The sequence below is a fragment of the Ammospiza caudacuta genome, chromosome 6, assembly GCF_027887145.1.
Source record: "Ammospiza caudacuta isolate bAmmCau1 chromosome 6, bAmmCau1.pri, whole genome shotgun sequence".
In the NCBI taxonomy this organism is placed as follows: domain Eukaryota; kingdom Metazoa; phylum Chordata; class Aves; order Passeriformes; family Passerellidae; genus Ammospiza; species Ammospiza caudacuta.
The window spans coordinates 12,724,815-12,751,163 of NC_080598.1; the positions used below are offsets into that span (position 1 = coordinate 12,724,815).

The window sequence follows — 26,349 nt, forward strand, 5'->3', positions numbered from 1 at the left end:
GGAAGGTTCCCTGCCTATGGAGAGGGGTTGGAACCGGATGAGCTTTAAGGTCTTATCCAACCAAACCATTCTGAGATTAAAGATGTGGCTCAGCCCAAGTGGTGACCCAGACTCAGCAGTGTGGGATAAGGTGGGACAGCACTGTGGGAATGTTGAGTTTTCCATGTGAAATCCTGCTTGTCCTGGCTGTGGGGTTGTCATCTCCTGACTCTCCATTCCCCGTGAGATCCCGCTTGTCCTGGCTGTGGGGTTGTCACCTCCCGACCCTCCGTTCCCCGCTGATTGTTCCCGCGGTATCCGCAGCCTCCCAGCGCATCCCGCCAAGAAGCGGAAACACTCCGAGTCCCCTCCCAACACCCTCAATGCCCAGATGCTCAACGGGCTGATCAAGCAGGAGCCGGGAATGGGATCGGTGCCGCTCAACCCCGACCGCGTCCAGACCCCGCCGTGGCACCAGCCGGGACCGCTCTCTCCAGGTACCCCGTTATCCCCTGAATTCCAGCCCTGGGCCAGGGGCCTGGGAGGAGGGAGGATGGCTGCAGAGCTTGCCAGCCTGTGGGATTCTCCCTGGATCTGGTGCTGCCCCAGCAGAAGGAAGGAAGCTTCAGGCAGTGCCCATCGCTTCCTTGGGCTCCCACCCCTCTGGATACTCAGCCCGGCGAGTAAAATCGGCATTTAATCCATTTTAACTGTTCCCCACAGGCCTGATTCAGGATAATGACAGCCTGAACGGCTCCTACCTGGATCCCAACTTCCAGTCCATCAAGTGGCAGCCACACCAGCAGAACAAGTGGGCAACTCTGTATGATGCCAACTACAAGGAGCTGTGAGTAATTCCCTCGCCGCTGGAGAACATGGGATCCATATTCATTGTGCAATTGGCAAGCCACTGGTGTTGGGAGAATCCCACTCAAAATATGGGATAAGGATCTGCTTGGGCTGGGCTTTGTGGTGGAGGTAATGCTCCTCATTGCCCCTTCCCTACTGGGAAGGTTGCTCCTCCACACCTTTTATGGATAATTAAGGAATAGCAGAAGGCATTTCAGCAGCTTTGGTAACAATTCCAGAGCCACTCAGACCTTGCTCACCATGGAGGGCTTTATTGGCAAATCTGGCCTTGTCCTGAGGAAAGTTTGGATGAGCAGCACCTTTTCCGCCTCCCTAGGTTTGCCAGGGTCCTGGATTTTAAATTTAGGATTGAGAAATCTTAGTGTGGGAGGCTGGAGGTCATCCAGAGCCACTTCAGGGCAGCTTGAGCAGTGTGGAAAGGACCTGGAGGAGGAGGAGGAGTGGGAATGGTTGAGGGGGCAGAGGAGGAAGGAAAAAGAGGTGAAGGGATTTAGGAAATCTGGGAAGTGGCAGAGAGGGAGGTTGGGATGATCAAGACAGGGAAGAGAGAAGTGGGAAGGTGGGCTGGGAATTGAGGCAGCAGAGGGTGGAGACAGCACACAGGGAAGGAGGAGTGCTCAGGAGGAAACCACTCTGGATCCTCCCTGCATTCCTGGGAGGTGACAAAGAGCTGGCAAGCAGTGGGATGGCTTCCAGGAACCTCCCAGGGACCCTCTGTTCCCTCCCAATTCCCTCCCTCCTCTTTCCACACAGCCAGCTGGGGTCCTGTGGGGGACATGGAGCAGGGAATGCTCTGGTACCTGTGGATAACCCTGGGCTATGATCACACTTTGCCTGGAATGGGAGCCAAGGACTCCAAGAGTGGGGGCAGAGTCCCAGCTTTCCCACAAAATCTGCTCATCCATTCTTTATCCCATCTTTCATGGTGGGAATGGGCGGGGAATTTTATCCCGTCTTTCATGATAGGTGCCAGGGCAGGGAATTCTCTGTTGGAGCTGGTTGCCTCTTTTGGACTCTGTGGCTGTTTTCCCACCCCACAGCAGGAGAGGGATGATTTGGGAAGACAATTCCTTCTGGTTCACCAAGCCATTCCCATATATCAGCAGCTCCAAAGCCATCCTGCACCTTTCCCTGCTCTCCAGCACCAGTTTGCTCCCTCTGGATGGTGGGATGGGGAAAGCTGAGCATCTCCCATGGATCCTGTCCCCAAATCCCTCTTCCATGTGCAGGAATTCCACTGCCACCTCCTCTGACCTCTGTCTGGACACGTCACCTCTTACTTATCCTTTGGTTTTCCAGCATCCCTTTTCCTTCTTGCTACTTCCTGCTCTGGGAAAATGTTTTTTCCATCCCAAACACATCACAGCCTATCCCGTGCCATTTCCAGGCATTTCTATCCCAGTTCCAGAGATTTCCATGCACCCTGCTGTCCCCAGGTGGATTGGCAGAGACAAACTCCATGATATTTTCTGCTGGACACAGAGGAGTTGCTGGAGAACATCTACAAAACCAGCCCTGCCCTCTGGATCTTAGGATCATTTCCCTAATGCCTGCTTTCAGGATTTAGGGTAAAAGCCAGAGCAAACCCACTCCTGGGGCATTTAGGTCGTCATGCTGTTGTGTAAGGAATAAATTCCATTGAGGTGACTCCATGGGTATTTGAGGAAGCCACGTGGGCTTTGTTGTGGTGGTGGATTTGAGCAGAATTAAGGGTTAAAGGTTGATTGATTAATTTTTAGCTCCACGTTACCTCAGGGGACTCTTCCTGCTCCTGTCCAAACTGGACCTACATCTCTTTTTAAATGGAACATCCCTTCATTCTCCTGGTGCAGCACTTTCCTGGGATAATCTATGAGAAACACACTAAAAAATCCATCTTTCCTTGCTCCTATAATGGCATTTTTAGGCTGGTTAACTCAAATTTGACAGGTGGGAATTGTCTCTTTTTTCTGCTTTTGCTTGTCCTCAGCAAACGAGCAGCATCCACATCAGGATCCATAATTATTCTCCCAGTTTAGCTTCCAAGGAGCAGCCATTCCCAGTCTGGTTTCTGCTGGAAGCTGTCCCCAGTCTCGATGTGCTGTTTGAGTTCCCTGTGATCCAGGTGCCCAAAACCTTTTCACAGCCTCAGGAATGTGAATCATCTGAATTATCTGATTTTTCCTACTCTTGATCCTAAGAAAAGAGTCCAGAGAGGAGGTGAAGGAGGGAGAGCATGGGAAGCTGTCCAGGTTCTTACCAGATTTTTGGGAGTGATTACAGGGCAAAAAGTACAATTAATGCTATTCCACGTTTTCCTCCCTTTGCACACAAAAAATGAGGTTCCATAAGGGGATGGGGTAGGGATTAGGTTCCATTCCAGGCCCGTGTCTCAGGTTTTGCCAAGGAATCTGTGTTGTTGAAGGAGACAGAAATCCCTGGATTAATTTTATGGATGGCATACAATGTTTTTGGCCTTTTGCTCTGATGTTGTGGTTTTAGGCTCAGTGAACATTTCCAGGGATGAGCTGGTTTCCAGCAGTGGAGCCAAAGAGGCCTGGAACCGGGCAATTCCCTAATTTACTCCTGGGAGAAGGAGCCATTCATCTCCCTGACAGCGGGCTCCGATAAATTCCAGCTCCCTCCTCCCTCTCCCAGTTTGAGGGAAGGCAGCTGGGAATAGTGCAGCCCTTCATGGAAACAGCTCCATGCTGAGGCCAGAGCCTTGGAACTGGAAAAATGGGAAGGTGCTGTTCTTTTCCCATCCAGCAAACTGGTGCTCTCTGGGGGCTGATCCTGGGCTTTTGGGGTTGCACACCTTGGCTGGTAGAAGTGTCAGGATGAACAGCTCCAAACCTGGCTGTGCTGCACATCCTGGAACTCACCAAGGGAGTGGAGACCAGTCATGGTCCAGGCCTGCTGGATGTGTTTTGAGATATGTGATATGGGGTGCTGGTGATGGATCATGGATGTGTCCTGGGAAGCTGAAGGGAATACATAGTATGGACACACAGTTGGGATTGTGTGGGAGGAATGCAGTGTCCTGCTGCTCAGCTGGAGTTTGTATCCTGGAAGCAAAAGAAATCAAGGAATGCATGGAATTAGGGAATCTCTTTGGATTACGGATCTCCCAATATTATGTTTTAGGAGTGGTTTAAATATGGGGAAACCTGGATGGACAGAAGGAAGGAAGGAATGGGGGAACATGAGCATCCCTCTGCCATCCTGCTCTTGGCCAAATCCCAATACTGTTCCCTGTGGGGAGTTTGTAATCCTTTACCCTCACTGGGATTGGGAAAAACCTCCTCTGATCCTGCCCTTCTGTCCTGCCTTAATCCCCCCCTGTCAGTGGGGATGTTCGGGATCAAATAATCCATTTGACCCCAGACCTTTTATTCCTGACACTTTGCCCTTTGGCTCCTGCCCTGTCCTTGGAAAAGCCAGCATGGAAAGCAGCTTCTTCCCTCTGCTCAATCCAGTGCAGAGATCCCAATTTGGGGGATGCAGCAGCACAGCCATTGGGGAAATGGGAAAATCAGTGAAAAGGAACCTCTGAGAGGGGATTGTGGAAGACCTGGAATTTCCAGAAGGCTGAGAAGGGGGGGCCTCCCTGCCTCCTCTCTGTCAGCACATATTTAGCAGCTGTCAGTTTTCTGATTTGGGAAGCATCTATGGTTTGGAAGTTTAGACATACCCTCTCTCTCCTTGGCTTTGCCAGTTAAAAAACAGTGGGAAGAGTAGGGAACACTCAGGAGCCATTAAAAAAACGGGAATGGCTTCACTTGGGTCCCCTTGGGATGAGGGTGCTTGGGTCAGCTTCAGCTGCTTGTCCCAGTCAGGAATATCCAGATGGAGAATCCAGGGCTGAGGCTGGGAGGAGGGTGGGGAATTCCTCTCGTGCCTCTGGGCTAAGGTAGTGCTCTGCTCCCACCGCCTGGTTTGTGTCTGGAGCAGGGCACAGCATTCCCGACTCCCTGGGGCGTAAGGAGTGAGTGGTTCCTCGTGGCTATCCCAGAATTACTCATGGCAACCTGGAATCACCCCCAGCTCTCATCCACATGAACTCCTCAGGTGGTTGCATGGGGAGAATGGTTTTATTCCAGAAAAAAAGGAGGCATACCAGTGAAGAATCCCTGTCTCCTGAGTTCTGCCATGTTTCTTACTGTCAGTCTGTCCACCTCCCCTCCCAGTGCTCCAGTCCTTCTGGAGGTGGAAGTCAGAAGTGGTTTCGTTTTGGGGGAAAAGTACCCCATAATTTTTAAGCCTGAGATCCAGGGCTGAGCTGAGCTCCCCCTTTATCTCATCCCCTGTTTCTTAATTAAAAACAATGGGATTTGGGTGTTCTGTGGGATGAGAGGCCAGCTCCTTCCCCCCCTTCCGAGGGCCCACCAGCCCAGGACTGGGCTTTGTGGACGGTGAGGAAAACGGACTCACTGCAAAGGCCACATATTTCCCTGATTCCCATGGAAACCAGCCCATTAAGGAGATGTAGATTAAACCTTTCCAGCTGGTGTGTGTTCATGGAGCAGCCAGGACCCCTCCTCCTCCTCCCTCCCTCTCCTCCTCCAGACCTGTCCACTGGGAAAGCTGGAAGCTTTTCCACAGCAGCCAGAGCAGGTGGTTGTGATTTCAGCTGGAATTTGGGAGGGTACAGCTGGTAGAAGGTAACATTGGGAATGCCACGAGGTGTGGGTCAGTCTGAGCTGCACTGTTAAAGGGATGTTAAAGGGATGCTCCAAGCTTTGGGCAGATTTTGGAACTTGGGATCTCCATATTCATTCCCAGTTGAATGGGAAGAGCTGTGGAATGATGTGGGTTGGAAGGGACCTTATGGATCACCCAGTGATGATCCACGGGCAGGGACACCTCCCGCTAGGCCAGCTTGCTCCAAGCCCCATCCATCCTGACACGGAAGCCTTCCAGGGATGGGATATCCACAGTTTCTGTGGGGAATTGCTGTTCTCAGCTGCTCCCTCTCCCCAGCCCAATGCTCACGTACCGCGTGGATGCCGACAAGGGCTTCAACTTCTCCGTGGGGGACGACGCCTTCGTGTGCCAGAAGAAGAACCACTTCCAGGTCACCGTCTACATCGGAATGCTCGGCGACCCCAAGTACGTGAAGACCCCCGAGGGCCTGAAACCCTTGGAGTGCTTCTACCTGAAGCTGCACGGAGTGAAGGTGAGAGGGAGCTGAGGGACCATGGTGGATCCAGCTGGGAGCAGAGGGGTTGGGAGCTGGCTGGAGACAAGTAACAGCACCTCTTCATGTAGTAGAGGAATGTGTGGAGTCACACAATCATGGAATGGGATAGGTTGGAAAAGCCCTTTAGGATCATGGAGTCCAGCCCTTCCCCTGGCACTGCCAAGGCCACCACTAATCCATGTCCCCAAGTGCCACATCCACACAGCTTTTAAATCCCTCTAGGAATGGTGACTCTACCACTGCCCTGGGCAGCCTGTTTCAATGTCTGATCATCCTTTCCATGAAGGAGTTTTCCCTGATATCCAATCTAAACATCCCCTGAAACCATTGAAATACAAGTCCTAAGATGGGCTCCATCTGGCTATCTTCAGGATTGCTTCCCACTCACCTTTGACTCCAGTGGGCACTTTGGCAAGATCCTTCCCCCCTCAATTTTTTTGACACTTGGACAATGCCCAGACTCAGGCTGGGTATTGCCTGTCATGGAAGGTTGGGCAGAGAGCTGGGAGGGAGGAGGTGGGAAGGGGAAGGTCTCTGTGCTCTGTACCACATTCCCAAATGCTTCTCTCCAGCTCGAGGCCTTGAACCAGTCCATCAACATCGAGCAGTCGCAGTCGGACCGCAGCAAACGGCCCTTCAACCCTGTCACGTGAGTGTGTCCTTGTGGGAATGAGCATCCTCTGCTTCCAGGGAATAAGCAACAGCAGGAGAAGGTGGGGAGATGGTGGAGTTGGAGGTCTCCCACTCTGCTGTGTGAGTGCCACACTCTCCAGTTTTCTCCTGTTTTCCTCTCTTTGCATTCCCAACCCTGCTCTGTGCCCACGTCACAGACTGTGGAGCAGGCCAGGAGATGGCCATTCCTATAAAAGCTCTCCTTCTCCAGGTTGTGGCTCCAGCCTCTCCATACCTGGTTCCTCAGGGCATGGAGTATGTGTGGCAGGTCTCAAGATAGGACCAGTGTGCAGCTGGGAATGAGGGAGGAGTGTTGTTGGGTTCAAGGCCTCCAGGTGCAGGAAAACTGTGTACTCCTCACCTAAGGAAGATATAGGAGAGGAGTGGGAAAAGATAGGCACCATTCCGAGGTAGCCACCATCCTCACTCATTGCTTTGTTTTCCTTTCCTTCCAGGGTGAACCTCCCTCCAGAGCAGGTCACCAAGGTCACTGTGGGGCGGCTGCACTTCAGCGAGACCACGGCCAACAACATGAGGAAAAAAGGCAAACCCAACCCGGACCAGAGGTGAGGGAGAACACGAGGGCCTCCTCCAGAACATCCTGAGAATCCTGTGGATCTGCCTGTCCCTGGGCTGGGCAGAGTGGCTGGTGTGGGATGTGGGAATAGGGCTTGGATTGTGGACACCAGAAGGGTGTCCCTGGTTGGGAGGGGTTGGGGACACCCAGCACAAGGACAGGGGGTGCTGTGAGCCCTCCGTGGTGCCCAGTGCTCCAGAGGGGACGGAGATCTGGCTCTTCCCAGCACAGGATGTGTCCCTGAGCTGTGTCCCTCTGCAGGTACTTCATGCTGGTGGTGGCCCTGCAGGCACACGCCCAGAACCAGAACTACACGCTGGCAGCCCACATCTCCGAGCGCATCATCGTCCGGGTAAATCCCTGTCTCCTCCCACACTCCTTTGCTGCACCATCCTGGGCTGTTTCCCACGATTCCATATCCACAAAATGTGTGGATGTGGGTCTTGGTTTAGTGGTGAATGTGGTGGAGGTGCTGGGTTGGCTTTGATGTTCTTAGAGGTCTTTTTCAAACTTGATATCCCACCTTTCCCACCTCCTCCAAACTCTCCCTGCCTTGCTTGTGGTTTTCCCTGTCCACACTTGGATTCTGGCTTCAGACTTTCCATACCTGGTTGAAGAACCTGTTACAGGATAAGGAAGGAATCTCATTCTCCAAATGGGATCAGTGTCCAATAGAATTGTTGGGAATGAGGGAAGAGTGTTGTTGGAACTCTGCAGCAGGAATAAGAAGATGCAGGAAAATTGGGCACTCTCCCAGAACATCACTTTTTCATATCCTAAGGCAGGGGAGCAGGAAAAGAAAGGCACCATTCCCAGGCTCTCCCAGGGTTTTGCTGGAGCACTCAGCTCCAAAACATGAAAGCAGGTAGTAAAACCCAAACGGGGACCTCAGACAAAAAGTCCACGATGGATTAGGCAGCTTCCAGGATGCCCAGCACAGAATTTCAAGGAATTGCAGGCAGCCTGGAACACTCAGAGTTTGGGACCCGGGAGTATCATCCATGTCACTTGGTTTCCTGCTCTTCTGAGTGGCTGGAACACTGATAGCTGGGATAACAGCTGAAGGAAGAAGGATTTTCCTTTAGGGAGAGGAGGAGGAGAAGGAGAAGAGAAGGAGAAGGAAGGGCCAACCTTCCCCGTCTCTGCTTCCCAGCGTTCCTCTCCCAGCTTTTCAGTCAGTCCCTGTTGTCCCATGTCTCTGCAGGCCTCCAACCCGGGGCAGTTTGAGAGTGACAGTGACGTGCTGTGGCAGCGGGCACAGCTCCCGGACACCGTGTTCCACCACGGCCGCGTGGGGATCAACACGGACCGCCCGGATGAGGCCCTGGTGGTCCACGGCAACGTGAAGGTCATGGGGTCCCTGATGCACCCTTCAGATGTCCGAGTGAAGGAAGACATCCAGGAGGTGGGAACCTGGGAAGCAGGGTGGGCTTGGGGTCACCAGGAGGCTGAAGAACTCCAGTGATTCTTTCACGTCCCTCCCACCTCGGGGTATTCCATGATCCTATGACTGCAGAGCAGATGGGAAGTGCCTTAGGAATTTTTCTGTCACAAGCACAGCCAGTCCAGTGTCTTAGAGAATATTGACTCTTCCAGTGTTAACCAGAAGTAGCAAACAATGGGAAAAAGGTGGAAAATGAGTGGAAAAAAGGTCAGTGTAGCAGGTACCACACTGGGCCTTGCCAGAGCCTGGGTGAGAGGCTTGGCTCTGCTCTGAATTCCTCTCAGCTGGATTTGCCTGTCCAGAAAAGCTGGATATAACCCCGTCCCCTGTTTTTGGGAACTTCTCTTCCCTGTGTCTGGTTCTGCAAGGAGACTCAGATTTCCCTATCCAAGGATCTTGTCCTGTCTTGGACATTAACTCCAGTGTTTGTCCTTATGGCTGCTCAGGGCAGGGTTCAGGGTTATCTCCCAAAGGAATTCCCATGGGCCATAGTGGGTTGTCCTGCTTGGATGCAGAGTGGTGGGGATTTGAGAAGCAATATCCCACTGGGAATTCCATGTGCCTGTTTTGTCCCAGGTGGACACCACAGAGCAGCTGAAGCGGATTTCCAGGATGAGGCTGGTGCACTACAACTACAAACCTGAGTTTGCAGCCACGGTGGGCATTGACAGCACCTCTGAGACAGGTACATCCCATGGGAATACATCTGTGAGATGGGAATGTCCCATGGGAATACACCTCTGACACAGGAATGTCCCACAGGAATTCCCTGCCTTTCCCAGGGGCTGGACCCAGCTCTGTACCAGGGCAGCCTCCCAGGTGTGGGGTGGGCAAGAGGCACCCTCTAACCTCCCAAATTAAGGAATCTAATGAAATTCCCTCTTTGGTGAGTGGGAGAGAAAGTGGCACTTCCCACAGGGAGAAGGTTTCTCCAAGTACACTATGATGGGATGATGATCCCTATCCATAGAATTTTGGGAGCAGCCTTGTCTGACCATCCTCTGCCCTTGAGGGTCTCCAAGGAGCTGTGCACAGCTTGGAATGAGAATCCAGGGGGTGCAGGGTGATCCCATCCCACCCCACTGTTCCATCTCCACACAGGTGTCATCGCTCAGGAGGTGAAGGAGATTCTGCCCGAAGCTGTGAAGGACACTGGGGACCTGGTCTTTTCCAATGGGAAAACCCTGGAGAACTTCCTAGTGGTGAACAAGGTTGGTGGCAGCCAGGAGGCTGGGGAAGCTGGCTCGAGGGAATGGTGGAGCTGGATATGGGAGAGGGAAGGTGGGATGCCTGGGAAATGCTCCCAGATGAGTTTCAGACCTGGCTGGTCTTCCAGAAGTCGGGAGCAGCCCTGGGTGGGTATCGGACACTGGCAGGGAGGAACCAGCCTGATGCTGGTGAAATTTGGCAGCATCTCCCTGGGGAAGGGCTCCTTGTTGGCAGCTTCCTGCTGGGAGGCTCCCAGTCCTAATCTCCCCTTCCTAGATAAGATAATGTGCTTATGTCAGGATAACCTGGAGCACCTGGTTTCCTGACCTTTCCCAACCTGTGGCAGCCTGGTTGCTGCTCTGGGAATCGAGGGGACAGTCTCCCACGGCACACATGGAGGGCATGGATCGTCCAGGTCCAGGTGTGCCTCAGCCTGCTGACCTGATTCCCTGGCAGGAGCGGATCTTCATGGAGAACGTGGGAGCCGTGAAGGAGCTGTGCAAGCTCACAGATAACCTGGAGACACGGATCGATGAGCTGGAAAGGTGGAGCCACAAGCTGGCCAAGCTCAAGAGGCTGGACAGCATGAAGTCAACTGTGAGCTCTGGAGCCTTCAGGTACCCGTGGAGCCACAGGGAATGTCCCCGTTCATCCCAGGGAGTTCCAAGGGGCAGCTCAGACTGGGAACAGGGAGATGAGGAAGGACTGGGATGTTGGCTGGTGTTGCTTGGCCTGGAGTGGATTTAAAGAGCTGAGCTTGTGGAGGTTTGGAATTCCCACAGGACCAGCCCAACAACACCTAGGATGAAATAGTCTCCATGTTTCCCTAAAGTCAGTGGCTTTCTCATGGCAAAGAGTTTCCCATGCTTCCAAAATTTCCTTCCTGACCCTGCTTATGCCGGTTTTGGGGCAAAGCACCAAAAGGGTTTGTGACTGTCACCACAAAAATGTCTTTTCCCTCCCAGAAAATGCCACTTTTTCCTGGCAATGGTTTGGAAAGCTATCCCTGCCCAGCTCAGCTCCATTCCTCCTTTCTCCTTGCAGCCAAACTGGGAGCCAGTTCAGCCGGGCAGGAAGCGTGCCCCACAAAAAGAGACCCCACAAAGTCGCCAGCAAGGTAAGGTGTGGATCCCAAAGGAGCAGTGCTGGGAGCAGAGAAGGCTCAGCCTGGAGAAAAGGAGGATCAGGGGGAACCTCATGTCCACAAATCCCTGGAAGGAGGTTGGAGCCAGGAGATTGGGCTCTGCTCCCTGCCTTATCCAAGAGGAAACAGCCCCACGTTGTGCCAGGGGAGGGCTAGGCTGGATATTAGGGAAAATTTCTTCATGGAAAGGGCTGTCAGGCACTGGAGTGGGCTCCAGTGGTGGAGTCCCCATTGCTGGTGGGATTTAAAAACCGTGTGAATGTGGCACTTGGGGACATGGATTAGTGGTGGCCTTGACAGTGCTGGGGGAAGGGCTGGACTCCACGATCCTAGAGGGCTTTTCCAACCACAGTTCTCCCATGATCTTCCTTTCTATCTCCTAATGGAGACATTAAATGACTTCTAAACTTGGGGAGTTGAGGATTTTCAGGGAGGCAGGAAGCGAGCTCAGGAGGGCTGGGGGAGATCTGTGCAAGGACCAGAGCAGTGAGGGAGCTGAGCTGATCCAGGGGGTCCTGAATGAGCTGATCCAGGATTTTTTCCATCGCAGTCTCCGTCAGTTGTCCCGGAGCAGGCCTGCATCAGCCAGCGCTTCCTTCAGGGCACCATCATTGCCCTGGTCATCATCATGGCATTCAGGTGAGATCCCCCTCCTGGGCTGCTGCATCCAGCTCATCCATTGGGACTGTGACATCCATGGGGTGTGCAGTGAGGGGCTGTGGGTGTATGGCTTCTTCCAGAGAATCCTGGAATACTTTGTGTCAGAAGAGACCTTAAAGCTTATCTGATTCCAGCTCCCTGCCATGAGCTGGGAGCTTCCACTATCCCAGGTTGCTCCAGCCTGGCTGTGAAAACTTCCAGGGCTGGGGCATCCATCTCTCCTGGGCTGGAATCCCATGGAAGTGGATCGATCCCATGCCCTGTCCTTGCTCCCTGCTCCTCCTCACCCTGCCCGTGTCTCTTTTGCAGCGTGGTGTCCATGTCCACGCTCTACGTGCTGAGCCTGCGCAGCGAGGAGGATCTCGTGGACATCGATGGGTGGGTATTTTGGGAATCGCTGGGAGGGATGAGGACACCTGGGAGAGGCTGGAGCGCAGAAACTGGGATTGCTGAGCACAGTTCAGAGCTGCACACCCTGCCAAGCACAGCCGCCCATCCCAGTCTGATGGTGGTTGAATTATCTGGAGCAAGAAGTGAGGAATAGAGAAGGAAAAGGGAATCTCTTTCTAGGATGTGCTGAATGTTCCTTGGATGCCGCCAGCTGAACTAAAACAGCCTCATCCCACTGGTGCAGCAGGGCTGGATCAGCTTTGGGAGCTCGTGTAACCTGATAATGAGTCTCTTTTTCTCCCTCTCTTTTCCTTCTCCCATTTTTCTCCCTCCTCTCCTCCTCACATCTCTCATCCAACCCATTTTCCTTCCACTTCGTCTTTGATTTCCCCATTTTTGTCTTTTCCTTCCCGTTATCTTCCATATCCTCTTTCATTCCCTGTCCTCCTGGTCATCTTCCCACTTTCCTGTTCTCCTTGTCTCCCTCACTGTCCTGTAGCTCCTTTGCTGTACCCACTGCCTGTCTCCTGGCCCTCTTTCGGCACGGGGGTCCCGGAATTCCGGTCGCTCTGTGTCCACGGTATGTGACTGTTTCATTATTTCATTATTTAATTCCTTCGTCCCTTCTCTTAATTCCTACTTTTTTTTTCCTGCATCACCAAAGGCCAAGAAACTGGAAACAGAGAAAGGGATGTGAGACTTCCAGTGGGATTGCAGGAGGAAAGGTTATGGGTCTTGTCAGGGAAGGGAAATTAAGAGTAGGAGATGGAAAAATCAATTAATTAAAGGTTAAATAAAGAAATTGCATCCTGCAGGGAGAGCAGGGGCAAGATAAAGCTGTGTAAGGAAAAGGAGTGAGGCAGTGGAAGAACTTCAGGGGTAAGGGTTGGATTTAGTCTGGGATGAAGGTGAAGCTCCAGAGGCTTGTGCCACATTCCCTTTGGAAGACTAGCATTGAGTCTCCTTCAACCTGGAAAAAAAATCCCTCTATTTAGACAAATCTCAGAGATGACAAAGTGTTTTTTTAATTCCTCTAAATGAGTGAAGCTCTGTTAATCCCACAGAAACCTGGAGTCATGCTCAGGGACAGGTAAGACATGGACACAGGTGTCCAGAAGTGCTCCTTGTTCTGCAGACCTGGAAGAAAGATTCCCTCCTTTTCCCATCTCCCTAACTCTCAGGAGATGCCTGTGGTGTCCTCAGCTCAGGTCTTGGCTAGCTGCAGTGAAACACCTGGAATTCCATGGGATGAATTTGGGCATGGGGGGATTGTGTGTGTTTCTGAGGAACAAGGTGAGGAACAGTCTGTCTTCAAGGGATAAGGGCACATTCCTTAGGGAGTGGTGAGAGCTTGAAGCTGCTGATTCCCAAGCACCTAAATCCACCCAGGAGATTCCTGATGGGAGTCAAATCCACGATGTACACCATGTTCCAGGAGGGTTGCTGGTGTCCTCTGAATCAGTTGGGACTTTTCCCTGCCAGACATAGAACCATTCCCTGTGGAATTTCTGAGCTCTCCTTGCTCTCCTTGCTCCTTGTTTTCATGGCTCGTGTGCCTTTCTCCTGCCTTTCCCAGGTCACTCTGTTCTCCTCCAAATCTCCACTTACTCCATGTCCCTCTTCCCATCCTCCTGCTGCAGCTACTGTTCTCCTCACCTACAAGTGACCCCATTGTCCACACCCAGGAGGTTTCCAGCATCTTTTCCTGCATTCCAGGTCAAGCCAGAACATTGACAAGACACAGATCGTGCGATCCACGGCCACATCCAATGGGGCCAGCAGCAGGATCCCCCCCGAGCATGGTGGGTGATGGATTGGGATGGCTTTGGTTTCATGGAAGGGCTGCAGGACACCAGGTGCTGCTCCTGTTCCATCCCTTGACTTATTTATTCCCTGTGTCCCTGCAGCCCTGGATGAGACACGTGGAGCAGCCCTTGGCGTTCCCAGTCGCGGTGTGCTGGCCTGTTTCAGCCCTCCCTGTTTTTCCACGTGCTGCTCCATTGCTCCCACTGCCATCTCCTCCACTGTCCTTTCGGAGACCAGCCCTGCCCATGCCACCAACCGGACAAGTGAGGGCCAGCCCACGTTCCCAGAAATGCTGGGACATCTCCAAGGTTTGTGTCACCTCGTGTCCTCCTTGTGTTCCTTTTGAGAAGGTCTCCTCAGTCTCCTCCAGGATGAACAATTCCAACTCCCTTTCCCCTCCACATCCTTCATCATCTTCATTCCACTCCTTTGGAAGCTCTCTAGTAGCTGATACTCTTTCTATCCTTATCCTTGGATGAGTACTTTATATCCTTCTCTGCCCATGTGGTGCAGTTTGGATCCTGTTCTCAGGGGTGTGTGGGAGCTAAAAAAGATTTGGAGCTTCCCATGTTGCCAGCAAAAAGTCATGGGAAGCTACACCAGGCAGAGCTCACCTGAGCAGCCCTGCCTTGAGGTCTGACCTCATTCCCTCCTCACTCCATCATCAGCTCCATCAGGCACAAAGGGAATGGAAGCACAGACTCCTGGAATGCTTTGGGTCCGAAGGGACCTTAAAGCCCATCTGGTTCCACCCCTGCCATGGGCAGGGAACCTCCCACTATCCCAGGTAGCTCCAAGTCCTGTCCAGCCTGGCCTGGAACACTTCCAGGGATCCAGGGACAGCCACAGCCTCTCTGGGCAACTTGGGGTGCATCAGGAGGTGACATGGGGACAGGGTGATCCCAGTGCTCCCAGCCTTTCTCTGCCTCTCAGCACAGCCTTCTCTCCCATTTTTCCACAGACCAAAGCCAGCCCTCCCTCCTGCCGGTGACAAATATCAAAGCCAAATCCAGGGGCATCACCGGGAAATCCGCCTCCTACACCAAGTGGCCAAAGACTCCTGACAGGTCTCAGAGCTTCGGCAGCCCCAATGCCAGCCCCTCCTCCCCCTTCTCCCACATCCAGGGCAAATCCAAGTACATCTCCAACCTCTCGCTCTCCCGCAGCAGCTCCCGGCAGCGGCGCAGCCTCCGGCAGCCGGTGAGCGAGCGGCCCCGCATGGAGCAGCCCGGCACGGATGGTACGTGGATCCCACCTTCTTTCCCTTCCAGCCTTGGGATTTTCCACCCTTTGCTGTTCCTAAACACCCTGTTCTTTCCCTGGTAGGGCTGAGCCCGGTGCTGCAGTCCATCCGGATCCTGGAGATCAACCTGGCCATCCATTCCCAGTACTGCACTGCTGCCGATGCCTGCAGGTGAGCCAGAAGGGCTGGCTGGTGGCACCTTTGTGGCACTTTAGGAAATTTATTCCTATTTAGAAAATAGGAAAATCTGGGAGTTTTTCCAAGATTTTCTTGGGTGTTTCCTGCCATCACTTCTTGCTGCTCCATGGGAAGAGGAGCAGGTGCTCCCAGCTTTCCCTCAGGGGTTGTGTTTGGTGGTGGGCTCGGCCTTGGGACATTGGGAAGTTCTTCCCTCTGAGTTCTAAGCCTGGCAGGGATTTTGAGTCCTGTCCTGCCTTTCCCACAGCCTGGTGACATCTAATGTTCTTTCTGTGTTCCTAGGAGTGGGAATTTCAGCTACCGCATCCCTGTGAGCCAGCAGACGGCCGTGAACACCAACCTGACCCTGGAGATGAAGTGAGTGCCCGTGGATCATGTCCTTTGGGAGCCCCTGGAGTGGCTGATGTGGCCACGGTGTCTCCATGGGAAAGGGACACTTGTTCCCCCTTCCGGGCTCTCACGGTGTCCTCTCTTCCCAGCTCCTCCTCCACTGTGTCCATCTCCCTTTGTGACCTTGTCTCCAGTGATCCCTGCCAGGATGCTGTGAGCAGGAACAGCTCCACTGACTCCACAGATGCACAGGTAGGGAGAAGGGGACAGCTCACTAAATACACATGGAATCGTTGAGCTTGGAAAAGTCCAACCATTCCCACAGCACTGCCAAGGCCACCATGTCCCCAGGTGCCACATCCACGCGGCTTTTAAATACCTCCAGGAGTGGGGACTCTACTGCTGCTCCCCTTCCACCCCTCGACTTATTCCCACAGGGAACAAGGCAGCCCTACCCATGAAAGAATTTTCCCTAATACCCAACTTAAACCTCCCCTGGCACAGCTTGAGGCCGTTTCCTCTCATCCTGTCCTTTGTTCCCTGGGAGCAGAGCCCGATCCCACCTGGCTGCTCCTCTCCTGTCAGGGAGTTATGCAGAACTTCCAGTAGGTCCATCTGGACCATCCCTACTTCCAGTAGAGCCAGAAGGTCCATCTGGAGCCTCCTTTCCTCCAGGCTGAGCCCCTCCAGCCCCCAGAGCTCTTCCTCATCCCAGTTGTCCTCCAGGAAACATCCATGGGGTCACTTGACAGCAGGAGGATGTGGATTTCCTCCCAGATCCAGCCTGGAGGCCATCCCCCAAGCTGATCCCTGACCAGCTGTCCCCCTTGCCTCCCCAGGACACCTCGCACCGCTGGCCCCTGGTGATGCTGTCCTTCCGAGAGTTTTCCTACCACTTCCGAGTGGCGCAGCCGGTGAGTACCCGCAGCTTGTCCAGGGCCACGTGGAAGGAGAGAAATGGGGGATTTATGGAATGTGGGAAATGCAGGAGCTTCCCACAGCCCTGTGGGTGGTAGGAGGATGATCTGTCCCTGCCCCAGCCCATAATCCAGGCAGAATTCCACCCTTGGAGTGGCACCCCTCTGTCTCTAAGCTGCTTTTCCCATTCCTAGGGCCAAGCCGACTGCAGCACTTCCCTGGAGCAGCTGGGGCACCTCTTCACTGACTATTACTTCCAGTTCTACTGGCTCTGTGAGTGAGTCCCGGCAGCACCAGTGCCCTCTGCTCGGAGACAGGAGGGGAACTGGTGCCACTGGGAGCCTCCCGAATTCCCTGCTCCGCTGGCCCCCAGCCCCGCCTCATCCCCGTGTCCTGCGGCAGCTCCGGAGCTGGAATGGTGATGGCTGGAGACACTGAAGCTCAGGACACACAGGACCTAAAAGCCACCACCAGCCCTGTGGTGGCTCCTGGGGGGACCTCGCACCAATTCCCAGCATCCCACACCCCTGTCCTTCCCTTAGGGGGATGTTTGTGTCCTCCATTGCTTCCTCCTCCCCTTACAACACTGGAATTGGAAGCATCACACCAGACTGAGCGTGGACAGCTCTGCCACATCTCAGAGGGGTGCTCCTTCCATGGACAGGAGCCCCACCCGGTGCTCCCAGACGTCCCACATCAGTTCTTCACAACACTGGAATTGCTTCAACACTGGAGCCCTTTCCAAGGGCCAAACGCTGGAGTTTGGCCTGGAAAGGATGGCTGTGCCTGGACCTACTGGAAGTTCTACACTGGAGTTGCTGTTCCTTCTGCTTGGCCCAGGGCCACTTCCCACGGACTTCCCAGAGACTCCCGGACCTGCCAATGGACACGTTCCTCTAGGAACAACCGGAGAAGGAGCAGCTTCAACGTCATCCCCCCTCTTCTTTGTGCTCTTAAATCCTATATCCATGTGGGATATCCAGGTCCGGATGGATAAAACCCCCACTCAAGCTGCTGCTGAGGCCATGCCACACCTGGGGACACTTGTCCCCAGGATGGGGTGACAAATGACCAGGACTTACCCACATTTAGTGTGGTAGGATCCGTTTTTGTCCGCTTGGAAGCGGCGTGTGCGGAGCTGCCTGGTCGGCTCTGGAGCCAGTGCCAACCTCTGCCCAGATGCGCAGCACTGGCAAAGCCTGGAGTGCCATGCAGAGCAAGGCCAAGTCCCTGGGAGCACCAGGATCCGTGTCCAGGCAGGATCTCTGTCTCAGGAGAGGGGTGGTGTTCTCCCAAAAGTTGGGATGGCAGCAGCTGCAGCCTGTCCCTGCCCTCACAGAGCTGTACTGGGGGGATTTGGGATATTTTACTGTTACAAGTCCTTAAATTGCCAAACTACTGAATTCTTGTGGGGTTTAAGCTGTAAAAAAACCAGGAATTTCCTTCTGGCCCCATTGAGCTAGGTGTGTCCTGTGGGAAAGCCAAGTGGCTCCCTGTGCTTCCCTCTCCCCGTCCTGCTCCTCATGCTACAGAGGAGTTGTCTGCGTTCCTGGAGGCTCAGCCACCTCCAGGGTATTCCAAGATGGATTTCCCTGAGGAAACAAGTGAGGGGGGAATGCCACATGCTGATCCTAGGGACACTCTAAAGCTGCTCTGGAAAAACAGGATGGGTTTTATTCAGGTAAAGTGGTGGTTCCTGGGCACATCTGGTTTTGTCTCCCATCATCCCCCTCCTGAGCTTATCCCAGCGAAACAGCCCTGAAATTCCTGGTGATGTCACTTGGATTTGGCATCTGCCCCCAAGAACTGTTTGTAGGGAGGTTTCAAGGCCTGGAAACACTGAATTATAGTTACTAAAATCCACTGAGTCCTGGGAAGCAGGGAATAGTGGGTGAGCAGGGCATTCTGAGCACCCAAGCAGTTGGAAAACCAGTTTTGGGACACTCGGTGGGACAACAGGACACCCCAAGCCCTGGGAATACCTATGCACAAGCAGGGGGGCTCCATGCTCAGCAGGATTCTCTGTTTTTCCCTAAAAGTGGGGAGGAAACACCTGGATGTAGCTGAGTGCTTTTCCCTCCACCTGCCCTGAGCGATTTTTCCTGGTTTTAAACTGGGAAGTGACTTCCTTGGCAGGTTTGTTGTTCCCTTGGCAATCAGTGGCCCAGGCTGGCACGTCCTTCCTCAGGTGAGTGATGCTGAGCTGGGATAAAAGCTCCTGGAAGAGGAAACAGGGAATGTTGGGGGGGCCAGAGCCTGCAATCACCACCCCCCTCAGCCAAGACACTCCAGTACATTCCACCCCACTCCTGAGGGAAGGAATCAATCAGTGGTGGCCCAGGAGGAGTTGGGATCTCTCAGATGTCCCCAGGATGCTCAGCCATGGGATTTGAGGAGATTCCAAACAAACCAAGTGCCTGGAAACATCTCTAGTGCCTTTTTCCTTGTGGAACATCCCCAAGGAACAGTGTTTTCCCACATATATTCCCAAATGCTGCCTCAGACATGGTGCCTGGGTGGTTTAACTGGGATGTGGCAATTCCTGGAGTGCCAAAGCCAGCCCTACTCACATGGAGCTGGCAGCAATCCCTGGCATCAGAAGAGGACAGGGATTCAGGATGAAGATTTTAGTGTTAATAGTACCTTATGTCTTAAAGTGGCACAGGTTGCCCAGAGAAGTTTTGGATGTTCCATCCCTGGAAGTGTTCCAGGACAGGTTGGATGGGTTTGGAGCTGCCTGGACCAGTGGAAGGTGTCCCTGCCCATGGCAGGGAGTGGGACTGAATGGGCTTTAAGGTCCCTTCCCACCCGAACCATTCCAGGATTCCATGGTAAAAATCATCCATCGGCTTCTGCCCTGCGAGGCAGCAACGAGCTCCAAAGGGGCTGAGAATTGTAAAATGAAGGAGTCATGGAATTGCTTCCAGGCCCGTGGAAACAGCTGTCTGCATGGATTTCCCCTCCAAAAAGCATCTCTGCCCCTCCCCTGTCCCCAATCAGTACCCAGAGAGTTCACAATCAGGCCTTTCCTCTCCAGCCTGGGGAAATCCCTCCCCATCCAGCAGCAAAGAGACATTCCTGGCAGGAAGGAAGACAAGAGGGTGGAGAACGAGGCTGTTTGGGAGTTGTTTCAAAAGCAAATTCCCAACTCTTCTGTCCTACTGTTGGAGCTTAAAGCCTGTAAATAGAGACTATGGCACCACTGGAAGAATTAAGGAAAAAAACACCACGTAAAAGCACTAATTTTGTTGGTTTTAATGTTGCTGCCACAGCTTTAATCACTGTATTTTGCCAGCCAGTTCGTAGAGTTGCATTTGTAGCAGGTTATTATTGATTCCTGGTTTTTATTTGTGGGGAACAAGCGTGGTTTCCCTCTTTTCTTCCTGGTTTATATTTATATTTTGCTGAATTTGAGGGCTGAGTTTCCGGATTCCCCGGATATTTGTTTGTTTGTTTGTTTGTTTTGCTTATTTAGACTTTGTTTTATGCTGGAGGTAAATGTGCCCATATGAATAAAATATATAAATACTGCTTTGTATCCAAGGATGGCTCCTGGTGTTTTCCTCCCTTTCTGATGGAATAACTCAGGTGAATGGCTGTAAAACTGCCCATGGGATGGAGAAAATTCCAAGTTTTTAATCAGTGGAAGTTTCTGGACATGCCAGTCAAGGTTCTTTGGAATGGGAATAAAAAGGAAAAGGAAGGAGGAAAAAGAAAGGAAGAAAGGGAAAGAAATTAGGAAGGGAAAATGAAGGAAGTAGGAGAAAAATGAAGAAAATAAAGAGGGAAAACAAAGGGAAAAGGAAAAAGCAGAAGGACAAAGAAAGGAGGAAGAGGAAAAAAGGAAGGGAAAGGGAAGAAAGGAAGGAAAAATAAAGGAAAAAGAAAACCTGCCTCTGACATCACATTACTCACTTCAGAGGGCAGACTCAGATCCAAAAGCATCCAAAAGTCCACAGAAGGAAATCTTCCTTCCCAAATGGGAAATCGAGGCTTGGATTTGTGATTTGGAAGTGGAATGGTTTGAAAGCTGGGCTAAAATTCCAACCTGCCTCTTGCGGACATATAAATCAATTCCTTGTTTCTAGGCCAGGCAGTTAATTCAGGACTTAATGAAGGGCACATCCAGCACCACAAAACTCCTGGTTAGGGATGACAACACCCAAAAAAAAGGGTGAAGGGATGTGACAGCAAAGAAGGCTGAGGGATTAGAAGCAGATTTAGGGTTTATTTTGCACAGCCAGGACACAAGGTGGCAGTGGAACACCTGTGACTACACACAGCACAGAAACCCGGGATAACACTGGCCACGTCCCAAAGTACCCAAGATCGCAAAGATCTTGTGCCAATGTGGAGAAAGGGAGGCTCAAGAGGGACCTTTCCACTCTGCTCAACTCCATGCCAGGAGTGTGCAGCCAGGTAGGACTGGTCTCTTCTCCCAGAGAAAGTGACAGCACAAGAGGAAACAGCCTCAAGCTGCACCAGGAGAGGTTTAGGTTGGGCATTAGGAAAAATTCCTTCATGGAACAGGCTCCAGAGATGGATGGAGTCTCCATCTCTGGAGGGATTTAAATGCTGTGTGGGTGTGGCACTTGGGGACAGGGGTTAGTGGTGGCCTTAGCAGTGCTGGAGGAGTGGTTGGACTGGGTGATCCTAGAGGGCTTTTCCAGCCTTAGACTTCCCCTAATTCTACCCAAGCCCTTTGGAAAAGCCAGGTTAAAAAAAAAAAAAAAAAAAAAAAAGACAAAAAAAAATAGACAAACCAGCAGTCCCCAGTCAGGTGTGTCACAGAGCCACCTTTATTCACCTGTGGGTCACTGCCTGTTGCAGACCACACCTGCTACAGGCGTTTTCTCCTTGAAATACAAAAGAAATATAAAAAGAGCTTTCCCGAATCCCCCATCCACGCCCCCCGGGGGGGTCAGACGTAGATCCCGACCCAGAGCAGCAGGAACAGGACGCCGAAGCCCATGAAGAGCGATGCCACCAGCGAGATCAGCAGCTCCTTGTAGATGTCCCGGGTGTACTTGGTGGATGTCACCTCGTAGCTGCCAGGCCGGGTGTTAAGGTGATAAAACAAAGGCACAGCAAGGCGAGGGGACCCCCACCCGCTCCCCTGCCCCCGGGAATCACGGCGATAATCCGGGATTGGGAGCACAGCAACGGGACCTTGCGCTCATCCGCGGGGATACACGAAGAACCAGGCGGTGAAGAACATGCCGATGGCCAGCAGCACCACGGTGAGGTGCGGGAATACGGCCGGGTTCACCGGGCTCGTGTATCTGCTCATCGCCTCCAGCTCCTGCGGGGACACGGCGGTTTTCAGCGGGGCCGAGCCGCCACCGGGCCAGACCCGCTGTGGCAACCCCCGGTTCCCCCCATTCCCGCCCTCACCATGTCGCCGGTTCCTGCTGCGACACGTCGGCTCCGCTCCCGCCGCCGCACGTCCGCCCCCCTCTGACGCCGGAAGTGGAAGTGAGGGCGGGAACGAGGCGCGGCGAGCGCGAGCCGCTTCCCTATTGGTCCGCGGCGGCTCCCAGCGGGCTCGGCGGCGGAGCGCGGGAGCGGCGGCGCGCGAGCGGCCAGGTAATGGCTGAGGGATAACGGGGGGATCTGAGGGGAAACGGGAGCTCTGAGGGGGAATGGCTGAGGGATAACGGAGGGATCTGAGGGGAAACGGGAGCTCTGAGGGGGAATGGCTGAGGGATAACGGGGATCTGAGGGGAAACGGGGTTCTGAGGGGGAATGGCTGAGGGATAACGGGGATCTGAGGGGAAACGGGGTTCTGAGGGGGAATGGCTGAGGGATAACGGGGATCTGAGCGGAAACGGGAGCTCCGAAGGGTAATGGCGTCTGAGGGGCAGCGGGGATCTGAGGGGAAGCGAGAGCTCCGAGGGAGAATGGCGTTTGAGTGCGAACGGGGATCTGAGGGGAAACGGGGGCTCTGAGGGGGAATGGCTGAGGGATAACAGGGATGTGAGGGGAAACGGGGCCTCGAGGGGGAGTGGCGGCTGAGGGGGAACAGGGATGTGAGGGGAAACGGGGACTCTGAGGGGTAATGGCTGAGGGATAATTGGGGCCCGGAGGGGAAACGGGAGCTCTGAGGGGGAATGGCGGCTGAGGGAGAACGGGGGCCCTGAGGGGGGTAATGGTGGCTGAGGGAAAGGGAATATCTGAGGCGGATGGAAGAGGGATTGATGGCAGGCCTAGGGAGCTGGGAAATAAGGAGATAAGAATGGGGAGGTGATGGGGTCTGGATGGTTGTAATAGTGGAGATAATCGAATTTTGGGGAAGGGGATTGGGATGGGAGGGATAGAGGCTGGAAGGGGAGTAATGACAGGCCGAGAGGGAGTGGTGAGGGATAAGGGTGGCCTGAGGCAGGACTCGGGATAAGGGCTGCCAGTAGAGGCCACAGCACTTGGAGTGATGGTTTGCAGGGGAAGCAGTGCCCTCTTTGCTTCCCCCTCCTTGGGTGGCCCAACATTCCTCACGCAGAGCCTGCTCTCAACATCCCCCTTTTCCCTTCCCCAGGATGGGAATCCATGGCTTGGCCAAGCTTATTGCCGACGTGGCTCCCGGGGCCATCCGGGAGAACGACATCAAGTCCTACTTTGGCCGGAAAGTGGCCATCGACGCCTCCATGAGCATCTACCAGTTCCTGATCGCCGTGCGGCAGGGAGCCGACGTGCTCCAGAACGAGGACGGGGAGACCACCAGCCACCTGATGGGAATGTTCTACCGCACCATCCGCATGGTGGAGAACGGCATCAAGCCCGTGTACGTGTTCGACGGGAAGCCCCCGCAGCTGAAATCCGGGGAGCTGGCCAAGCGCACGGAGCGCCGCGCCGAGGCGGAGAAGCACCTGCAGGAAGCGCAGGAGGCCGGGGAGGAGGAGAACATCGAGAAGTACAGCAAGAGGCTGGTCAAGGTGACCCCGCAGCACACGCAGGAGTGCAAGAAGCTGCTGACGCTGATGGGAATCCCCTACGTGGAGGCACCCGGCGAGGCGGAGGCCAGCTGCGCCGCCCTGGTGAAGGCCGGGAAGGTGTACGCCGCCGCCACGGAGGACATGGATTGCCTCACCTTCGGCAGCCCCGTGCTCATGCGGCACCTCACGGCCAGCGAGACCAAGAAGCTGCCCATCCAGGAGTTCCACCTGAACCGGATCCTGCAGGACCTGCAGCTGACCTGGGAGCAGTTTGTGGACCTGTGCATCCTGCTGGGCTGCGACTACTGCGGCAGCATCCGCGGCATCGGGCCGAAGCGCGCCGTGGAGCTCATCCGGGAGCACAAATCCATCGAGAGGATCGTGCAGCAGCTCGACACCAAGAAGTACCCCCTGCCCGAGAACTGGCTGCACAAGGAGGCCCAGAAGCTCTTCCTGGAGCCCGACGTGATCGATCCCGAGGCCGTGGAGCTGAAGTGGAGCGAGCCGGACGAGGAGCAGCTGGTGCAGTTCATGTGCGGGGAGAAGCAGTTCAACGAGGAGCGCGTCCGCAACGGCGTCAAGAGGCTGAGCAAGAGCCGCCAGGGGAGCACCCAGGGCCGGCTCGACGACTTCTTCAAGGTCACCGGCTCCATCACCTCGGCCAAGCGCAAGGAGCCGGAGCCCAAGGGAGGGGCCAAGAAGAAAGCCAAGAGCAACTCCAAGCCCAACGGCACCCCGGCCACAAAGACTAAAAAGGCAAAATAACCACATTGGGCACCCACAGACCTCTGGGATTGGGTTTTTGGAGGGCTTAATGAGGAATTTTAGAGTAATGGCAGTTGTGTGTCAGTGCTGCGTGTTAGTGCTGGGAAGGGATGGGTGAGGCCGGCAGAATGGAACGGCTTCTGGGCACAAACACTCCCAAATTTCAGAATTCCAAAGCTGAACAGCTCCAGAGCAGACCCAGGAGAAGTTAGATTTCAGCCTGATCCCATCCATCCCAGAAAAGGTAGATGCAAGCAGAAACTTGCTTGAGTGATAGGAGTGGAAGGCAAGCTGGAATTGGGAAGGAGGCTTCAAGTAATGAGGTAAAATTCTCCCTTTAAAGAGAATTCATTAAGGTTTTTCCTTCCCTTTTCATGGTCACTCTTCTTATTCAAAACCCAGTTGTGATCTCAATTCCAGCCATGTCCTGGCCCTCTTTTAGTGGGTAATCCAGGGAAAGCTGAGCCCAGACTGCAGCTCTCCCAGCCTGAAATTTGCTTAGAAATGCTTAAAAATAAAAATATCCATAAGCCTAGAACTGCAGCCTCTTAGTCCCTGAATTCCAGAGGCATTTTTCCATGTTGTACACACTTAGAGGTCCCCGGATGGGAATTAAAACCTTTTATTTCTTATTTTATTCTGTATTTTCTGTAGTGTTTTGCTTGTCAGAGCCACGGGATGGGTTTCGCTTTCAGAATAAAATTTGAACTCAAAGACACTGTTTCTCTTTCTCCAGAGAAGTGGCTTAAGCCATGTTTTTAAATGAAAATCCCAGTTTTAGAGGGAATTCTGTAACAGCTGAAAAACCATTCGGAGTCTGGAACACAAAGAATTCCAGTTTGAGGTCTCTGGATGCTTCATAGACATCAAAATCCGTGAGTCTGCTCTTTGCCAGTTTGGACAATAAGAAGCTGACTTGTTTCATGGAGAAATTAATCTTTAATATTTATTATGCATTAATCTTGCTAAAATTGGGATTTATGTTTCCTTGCTCTGGATTCTCTTACATGTTTCAATCTACAATTGTTTTTTTTTCCTGGAAGTTTTTAAATTAAGTATTTCTCTTTTATCTCCAGATATCTTCATAGGTATGGGAATGGTTTTGTGGTGGAGGGATAAAAAATTATTTTAAAATAATAATATCTGGAAATAAGTGTGGGAAATTTACCAGTTCTAAAAGCTGCTTTTCCACCACCCTCTCCCCGCCTGGTGGTTTGTGGTATTTCACTCCATTTTTCCTCCATTTCTCATTCCAAACAAAGATTCTCACTGCTTCTGACACTGACATTATTATTAATGAATTCCAGTTCCACTCTGTGCTGTGGGAAGCTAGGGACCCAGCAGAGCCAGTCAGAGAGGGCACGGGGGATTTGGGGTCTCAGGTGTGGGCAGTCTCCCCGTGGGAAGATCGGAATATTTTCCACCTTTCCCCCTTTTCCACCTCTTAGTTCTAATTAAATGAATTTTCAACTTCTTCATCCCAGTTTTCCGGCTGGCTGGACCATGCCCCATGTGTTACCCACAGCATTCCCACCCTCATTCCAAGCCCAATATGTGCCAGCTCCTGGGAAGAAAGGAGCCCTGTCCCAGTGGAAAGCAGAGCAGTGGGAACTCCCAGACAGCTTTTTGGGAAACCCTGAGTTTATCCAGCAGGAAGAACGCTACAGATTTTGCCAGCTGCGACCACGAGCTGCATCCTGGATCCATGACAGCCATCTCCTGAGAACTCCCTTGCGCTTCCATTCCCGCTGGAGCCTCCTGTGCAGCACTGCCCGCAGGGTTCTCTCCTGGGGCACTGCTGCACCCTGGGAGCCGTGCATCGGGCATCGGCGGCTCAGGGACACTTGCTGCTGGGAATGCTTTGCTGGAATGGCTCGGGCTCCCACTTGTATTTCCAGGCTTTTCCTGGCTGTGGGTATCTGGTGAGTTCTGTGGATAGCCACGGCTCCGAGGCAGCGGGGAGACCTGTCCATGTGGGCTCCTCCATCTGGAGTCCAGCAGATCTCATGGAGGCTCTGGCAGGGATGAAGACC

General features: G+C 53.3%; 3 protein-coding genes across 3 annotated transcripts in view; 2 read left to right on the forward strand and 1 right to left on the reverse strand.

Annotated features, from left to right (window-relative positions):
- The window catches only part of MYRF (myelin regulatory factor), a 44,104-nt gene extending 23,982 nt beyond the window's left edge, over positions 1 to 20,122 (forward strand). Inside the window, exons 6-27 of the mRNA XM_058806786.1 lie at positions 304 to 476; positions 703 to 826; positions 5,812 to 6,007; positions 6,604 to 6,680; positions 7,159 to 7,269; positions 7,542 to 7,632; positions 8,485 to 8,685; positions 9,301 to 9,409; positions 9,826 to 9,935; positions 10,390 to 10,550; positions 10,978 to 11,050; positions 11,628 to 11,716; positions 12,047 to 12,115; positions 12,627 to 12,707; positions 13,844 to 13,929; positions 14,035 to 14,196; positions 14,895 to 15,173; positions 15,260 to 15,347; positions 15,657 to 15,731; positions 15,854 to 15,956; positions 16,544 to 16,618; positions 16,817 to 20,122. Coding sequence (XP_058662769.1) covers positions 304 to 476; positions 703 to 826; positions 5,812 to 6,007; positions 6,604 to 6,680; positions 7,159 to 7,269; positions 7,542 to 7,632; positions 8,485 to 8,685; positions 9,301 to 9,409; positions 9,826 to 9,935; positions 10,390 to 10,550; positions 10,978 to 11,050; positions 11,628 to 11,716; positions 12,047 to 12,115; positions 12,627 to 12,707; positions 13,844 to 13,929; positions 14,035 to 14,196; positions 14,895 to 15,173; positions 15,260 to 15,347; positions 15,657 to 15,731; positions 15,854 to 15,956; positions 16,544 to 16,618; positions 16,817 to 16,903 — 2,620 coding nt within the window. The 3' untranslated portion in view covers positions 16,904 to 20,122. The remainder of the gene's footprint in view (positions 1 to 303; positions 477 to 702; positions 827 to 5,811; positions 6,008 to 6,603; positions 6,681 to 7,158; positions 7,270 to 7,541; positions 7,633 to 8,484; positions 8,686 to 9,300; positions 9,410 to 9,825; positions 9,936 to 10,389; positions 10,551 to 10,977; positions 11,051 to 11,627; positions 11,717 to 12,046; positions 12,116 to 12,626; positions 12,708 to 13,843; positions 13,930 to 14,034; positions 14,197 to 14,894; positions 15,174 to 15,259; positions 15,348 to 15,656; positions 15,732 to 15,853; positions 15,957 to 16,543; positions 16,619 to 16,816) is intronic.
- A 1,276-nt stretch (positions 20,123 to 21,398) lies between these two features.
- On the reverse strand, positions 21,399 to 23,134 carry TMEM258 (transmembrane protein 258). The gene is made up of 4 exons (XM_058806834.1): positions 23,115 to 23,134; positions 22,017 to 22,215; positions 21,815 to 21,924; positions 21,399 to 21,670 (listed from the first exon to the last, which is right to left on the reverse strand). The coding sequence occupies exons 1-4, from the start codon at positions 23,132 to 23,134 to the stop codon at positions 21,544 to 21,546; spliced, it is 456 nt and encodes a 151-aa protein (XP_058662817.1). The 3' UTR covers positions 21,399 to 21,543.
- Positions 22,185 to 24,952, forward strand: FEN1 (flap structure-specific endonuclease 1). Its single transcript, XM_058807390.1, has 2 exons — positions 22,185 to 22,208; positions 23,155 to 24,952. The coding sequence occupies exon 2, from the start codon at positions 23,156 to 23,158 to the stop codon at positions 24,314 to 24,316; it is 1,161 nt and encodes a 386-aa protein (XP_058663373.1). The 5' UTR covers positions 22,185 to 22,208; position 23,155; the 3' UTR covers positions 24,317 to 24,952.
- Positions 24,953 to 26,349: the final 1,397 nt, after the last annotated feature.